At 36.9% G+C, this 6,800-nt stretch overlaps 1 protein-coding gene and 1 pseudogene across 1 annotated transcript in view; one reads left to right on the top strand and one right to left on the bottom strand.

The window, feature by feature from the left end:
* The window catches only part of LOC107672139 (cathepsin D-like), a 7,952-nt gene extending 5,089 nt beyond the window's left edge, over window positions 1-2,863 (bottom strand). The window contains exons 1-4 of the mRNA XM_016465239.1: window positions 2,674-2,863; window positions 1,115-1,304; window positions 843-966; window positions 641-759 (exon numbers count right to left, since the gene is read on the bottom strand). Coding sequence (XP_016320725.1) covers window positions 641-759; window positions 843-966; window positions 1,115-1,304; window positions 2,674-2,741 — 501 coding nt within the window. The 5' untranslated portion in view covers window positions 2,742-2,863. The remainder of the gene's footprint in view (window positions 1-640; window positions 760-842; window positions 967-1,114; window positions 1,305-2,673) is intronic.
* Window positions 2,864-4,081: 1,218 nt separating this feature from the next.
* Window positions 4,082-6,800, top strand: part of LOC107672116 (chondroadherin-like protein) — a 7,278-nt pseudogene continuing 4,559 nt past the window's right edge.

The raw sequence follows: 6,800 nt of genomic DNA, 5'->3' as shown, positions 1-6,800 counted from the left end.
AAACTAAATCCGCCAGCAGGTGGCGGCAAGTCACTGATTTTATCACTGAATCATTCATTCAATTCATTCGTTCGAACGGCTGAATCATTCAGGAATGAAGCAAGTGACTGTCTTTATGAACTGACGGAAATCCGTCGTAGCGACAGAACTTTAATGCCTGCAATCTAAAGCTAAAATAAATAAATCAGAGTCTGTGCCCATAATACACCACATGATTTTCTGTGAAATATGACAACTCTGACTGCCAGAAATCATGCAGAATGGCTCTGAACAAGCTGTGTAGTGTATTAAAGTACTTAAATTCTTAAAACTAAAACTGAAAAAAAGCAATATTTAAATTTTTTTTTTATAAAAATGACAAATGCACAAAAAAAATTACAAACAAATCTAATAAAAACAGAATATAAAATTAAAAGTCAACTCAAAAATTAATAAATTAATAGTATATAAATAAAATAACACAAGCCTCAGCAACATTATTAGTTCCTTTTTAAACAATGTTGATCTGTTTTTCACACAAAGCTATATCAGATTTCTTTAGAGGCCTGTAGTGTATAGTCACTTTTATGATGCTTTTATGGTTCTTGTTATTTTGAAGCTTTTACAGCTTTCATGACCAGTTCCTGAAGTCTTTACTCACAGTGACTGTATCCTGACTGATGAAGCCAGAGAGACTCCCCCTGCCGTATTGGATCGAGAAGTCTGTGCCATTCTGAACATAAGTGCTTGATTTCTTAGAGTTGTAACGATGGTGCAACCCTGAGAGACAGCCAGAGTAATAAAGTTACTAAAGAAAAAAAAAACAGAAACATATCAATTCAACGACCCAAAATGTCACTCACAGCATGCTATGTCCAGGTAGGAGCAATGAATAGATGGAACCCAGACGTTGGATGATCCAGTGTCAAACAGCACAGTGAAATCCTGAGGAGGGGTGCCAATGCTGATCACTCCAAAATACTGAGCCTGAAATGAGAGAAAGGACAGTCAGATTAATACACGAGTTTCACAATTTGAGTTGAATTACTGAAATAAATGAACTTTTCCATGACATTCTAATTTATTGAGATGCACCTGTATTCCTCATGCAAAAACTGATGCCACATTCTCTTACATCCATGAAGTTGGTGAGTTTCTCCACAGGTGGTGGCAGTTTTGTTGGTGATGGTGAATGTGTTGTTGTGGCCAGGAATGGAAGTTTGACTTCTGAGGTTTTCTGTCTGGCCATGGATTTGATCTCGTCAATAGTCCTCCCATTCTCTGCCAGCATGCGGCGCACAGTGCGCATCTTGTACAGAGGAATTCTAGGGATACAACAGCAATAAAGGAATAAAACACCTGAGCAAGCGCACCTGTGTCGCAACTATAAAACTGCTGCCATCACAAAACGACACCAATGTTCAAACAAGACATTTACTGAATAATCCGAACTACAATTTTAGGTTTTCCGAAGAAAACGGGACTGGTGCTTGCCCGTGCCATCATTACATGGGCATTGCTATTGTGTTGCTATACGTCTTGTTTTTTTTCCATGTAAAATCATTCGTTTAGACTGCAGAACCATTATACAGTTATTTTGCCCAGTCGTATATATTATTGTGGTTTATTAATACTATAAAAAAAAGGGAGAAAAAAAAAAAGTTAATGTTTTCTGAATTGTTGTGCTTTCTGAATTGTTATTTTGTTTTTTAGACTTGCATTTGCGTTTGTAATTTGTTATTTTGTTTTCAAAATTGTGATTTGTTTAGCACTTCTCGGCCACCGTAAGAGTGCCTTAAAAATAATTATCACAACCCTGATAAAACAGGTTTATACTGATTTTCTCATCCTCCGATTTATAGGCTAATTATCCATCCTGTTTTTATCATCATTATAATAAAAAAAAAAAATAATTCAGAACAGGATTATAATATAATTCTATTTTAAATAAGACAAATATTTTTTTCTACAACAACAACGGTAGTGTTTACAACAGCAAAACCACCATACCCTGTAAACTCAATAATAATAATAATAATAATAATAATAAATAATAATAATAATAATAATAATAATAGGCCTAATTTAATTCCGTTCCTATTTTCAGAGTGATTAAGAGGTGCAAAGAAATATTTATTTAACTTTTAAACTTAAAATGGTCTTTTCTGTTCGGTTTCTTTTTCAAAACTGCGCCACGGCATTTGCTGCTATCAATACAGAAACATCCGTTTCGATACATGTCTCAGCAAGGAGCACAGCCCTATTAAAAGCCGTGCTCCATGTGCCCCTTTTATACTTTGAGCACCTGCCCCTCCAAAGGTCTCTGCACGGCCCTGTTGCACCCCAACCACAGCAGTTCACACATGTAACTTACCAACTGAACTGCAGCCATACTCGGTCATGCGAGTTCAACTTCCTGATCCAAAACACCAGTTGATGCTAGATTAAACTTTTACACAAAACAGCACTGTTTATTGCAGCCTGACTAATATTATGAAATATAATGCACTGGATTGTTGTTTGAAGACTCTATTTTATTGTACAATATACAGATACACTATAGTGAAAGTTAATGTGCAAAGTCATAATGGGGCTGTCTTAAGTTTTTATAAGCAAAATGCTTCATAATTTAATATGTAAATATTTTCGCATGAAACGCACTTGCATCGATAATAAGAGAATTTATGCATTTACCTGATTATTGCTTGGCTGTCCTCAATTAACAGCCCAATTAAAAACGCGAACAGGTGAAAGCGATTCATTCTCTGCTCCTTAAAAGAAACAAAAAGTTTTACTTCTGATCTTAAAACAAAATTTAGACTTGTAGAAGCAATTCTCAAGTGTAACTTCCTCCGCAGCCCCTTGTGCGCAGTTTATATATCCACGAGTGCGTTTCGGAGAGCTTCGTGCAAACTCGGGGGTTTCCGTTCTCCTTAAACCTGATTGGCTAGCCGCACTGATGTTCCACTACGATTGGCTAAAGAACAAATCGATCCAAGTTGAATTTCACACCCCCCTCTTCCTCAACAGCTTACTGCTGAAATGTGGTGTTACTGGTTCGTTGTGTGTTTTAGTGAATTTTAAATGTGCATTTTTTAAAAGCATCGCATTACGGCTTCCAAAGGAACATAGTAAGTTAACTACAACCAACAATAAATAAATAGTAATGTAAATAATATTAAAGAAATATCCTTCCTCTTTTTTGATCCGTATGAAATTGTCGGGGAAATAAATTGCAATACGCAAAATAGGAAGTGGAGTAACCAGAAAAACCTGAACTTCTCTAAGTATGCAGATTATATAATACAAATTATACTTTTGACATCACATTATAAACAACTGCATTTTGCTTTTGTATTAAAGGGGTCATATGATGCGATTTCAATTTTTCCTTTCTCTTTGGAGTGTTACAAGCTCTTGGTGCATAAAGAAGATCTGTAAAGTTGCAAAGACTAACGTCTCAAATCCAAAGAGATATTCTTTATAAAAATTAAGAGTCAGCCACACCTACCTAAAACGGCTCGTTCTAATACGCCCCCACATGTCTACCTCACTATGTGGGAAGATTTGCATAACGCATAAACACATTTCATTACACCAAATACTGTTCTTTTTAGCAGCATCATATGACCCCTTTAAAGCAAGAGGTGGTTCAACAAAATACTGACACAAGGGGGTGATCCTTTTTCCAGTGACTTCCTTTTTCTTTTTTTTTCTGGCATGTTGGTGTTATATCTTTCACTTGGATGTTATAAGTTGTAAATACAGTTGTATTTAGTTGTAAATACAGCAGATAAAACAAAAACTGTGTCCATCTTCATTTGAGGCTGCAAAGCAACAAAATGTGATTGTTTTAAAGGGTGTGATTCTTTTCTATACCCACTGTAAATGGACATGCTAATTTTTTTTTTTACACATGAAAGATAGGCCTACTGCATCTGTATATAAAATGTAAAAATAAGCAAAAAATAAGTCTTTGTTAAATATGTATTGTGTGAAACTTTGCATCATCTTGTTAGTATATTTTGATCTTTCCATTGTATTCAAATGCAAATAATAATCCGTTTACATTGTATCCCTTCAGTTGGAGGAGGTCGGCACCATGAGGCTGATAGCAGCATGCCTTCTTTTCGTAATGACCTCTGTTCCTGCGGGTCAGACTGTGAAATGCCCGCGTGTCTGCATCTGTGATGACACAAAGCTCACAGTGACGTGTGCAAGGAAGAATCTCACACATATTCCTCCTACTATAAATGAGGTGATTTTCCACATCCGATACAGAGCATCACATAAAAATCATTATGCTTGTGTCTTAATATAATCATCATAGTTTACCATCTGATCCCTCAGAAGTTTGCTTTTGCATCCAGATTGTGCATGGTCTCCACCATCAAACAACTTGACTATGCATGACTATAACAGACTGAGCATTCAGTTGGACTCTCATTTTATATTGTGCCTTCCTGAACTTCCTTCCTAATGGGTAAAAGTTGGTATTCAGGGTTATTAACACTTATAATGCCTTTCGACATAACCTGACTAACTAATAGGATCTGTTAGCATTATTACGAGCATTTGGATCAATATATTCATTTGCAGTATTTGCAATTCCTTTGATCTCAGATCGCAGTGAAATTGAACCTGAAGAGGAATAATCTTGGGGAACTGCCTAAAAGTGCATTCAAACACACACCCTACCTGATCCACCTGAACCTGCGTGGATGCAGTATCCAGTCTGTAAGAGAGGGGGGCGTTCCAGGGACTTTCACTTTTGGTGCAGCTTGACCTGGCAATGATATTGACGTCCTCAACCAGGAATATGCCAGCTATTTTCTTTGAGATGTGGAAGTGTGTTCATTTTTGATGAATGGAGGTATAATCATTCTAAAGCTGATGGTTTGGAATGTGTCTGTTTTTAGCGGTGTTGTTACTCATTTCTCCTCCTGAAGGAATCATTTGACGGTTTATCATCACTGAAGCAGTTGTATTTAAACCGGAACCGCATTGAAGAGATCCACCCTGGAGCGTTTGCTGCGTTAAACTCTTTAAATCTGCTCTCCCTCACTCATAACCAGCTAGTCTACCTCCCCAACATGGCATTCCAGGTACCGTTCAACAGTTGGGATCAGTAAGATTTTTTTTTTTTGTTGAAAGAAATTAATTATTTTATTTAGCAATGATGCATTAATAGAGTAAAAGGGACAGTAAAGACAGTTAAAATGTTGCAAAAGATTCCAGTTTCAAATAAATGCTTCCATCACATAAGAAATGTCATTTTAAAAATATTTAAATAGAAAACAGTTATTTTAAATTGTAATTTTATTATGTTATTTCACAATACTACTATTTTTACTGATCAAATAAATGAAGCCTTGTTGAGCATAAGAAACTTCTTTCAAAAACATTATAAAATCTTACCAACCTCATACTTTCAAATGATAATGTATATCATCATTTTCTAGTGAATTCTAGAATTCTCTCAAAGAGTCTCAAAGGTTCCATTACATTATGTTTTAATCTGTCCAGTCTGAATTGACACAGATTTTGTTGGTTGTTTTGGAAGCTCTATGCGATAAACAAAAACCATTTTGATATATGAATAATTTTCCTCCTGAATAATTCCCAAATATCTGTCTCCCAGGGAATGTTGAATATCCAGTTGTTGCATTTGAGTCATAACTCTCTAAATAATCTTGCGACAGAAGCCTTTGCTGGTCTTCTTGTACTTACACACTTAAACCTGGACCATAATGAACTCCAGTATTTTCCTACCAAAACTATGACCAGGTAACAAACAACTGTTTTTTTTTTTTGACAAATTATTGTTGATGTTAAATATCCTCTGGTACAAAGCAGAACTCAGAACTCACTGTTTTCTCTTTTTTTGTCTCAGATTGGCAGAGTTGACTCACCTAGATATGAGTTTTAACCCCATGACCTATCTGGTGGAGGAGAGTGTGTCCATGCCAAAGCTCACACACCTCTCTCTGCACCACATGGTCCTGCAGGACCTATCAGAATGGGCTCTGTCTCTGTCTCCTCATATCTCTCACCTAGATCTGAGCTACAACCAGCTCCCGTACATACAGGCTCTCAAAATGTCCTCGCAGCTCAGCAGCCTCAACCTCACCGGTAATCATGAATACAGCATTGCCGATGCTTTTAGTATCTAGACTGTTAAAACACTAACCTTTCAGTCAGTATAATTATTTTCACAACAAACTTTGCAACTACTTTATTTTTTATTATCTTGTATTCTTGTCAAGTCAAGTCAAGTCAAGTCACCTTTATTTATATAGCGCTTTTAATAATACAGATTGTGTCAAAGCAACTGTACAGCATTAATAAGGGAAATAGTGTGTCAATAATGCAAAGTGACAATAGTAAACACTAAATTTTCAGTTAAAGGCAGTTCATCATTGAATTCAGTGATGTCATCATCCAGCTCAATTCAGTTTAAATAGTGTTAAATAGTGGAAGTTAAGTGTCCCCAACTAAGCAAGCCAGAGGCGACAGCAGCAAGGAACCAAAACTCCATCGGTGACAGAATGGAGAAAAAACCTTGGGAGAAACCAGGCTCAGTTGGGGGCCAGTTCTCCTATGGCCGGACGAAACCAGCAGTTCAATTCCAGGCTGCAGCAAAGTCACATTGTGCAGAGGACTCATCTGGTTCCTGTGGTCTTGTCCCGGTGGCCGTCTAGGACAAGGTCTTTACTAGGGATCTGTATCTGGGGCTCATCTAGTTGTCCTGGTCTCTGCTGACTTTCAGGGCTGTAGAGGTCCTCTCTAGGTGCTGATCCACCATCTGGTCTGGATACGTA

This window comes from Sinocyclocheilus anshuiensis, unplaced genomic scaffold, assembly GCF_001515605.1.
Source record: "Sinocyclocheilus anshuiensis isolate Anshui unplaced genomic scaffold, SAMN03320099.WGS_v1.1 scaffold12, whole genome shotgun sequence".
In the NCBI taxonomy this organism is placed as follows: Eukaryota; Metazoa; Chordata; class Actinopteri; order Cypriniformes; family Cyprinidae; genus Sinocyclocheilus; species Sinocyclocheilus anshuiensis.
The sequence above is the reverse complement of the archived record's forward strand: the minus strand, read 5'-3'. Positions and strand labels throughout refer to the sequence as shown.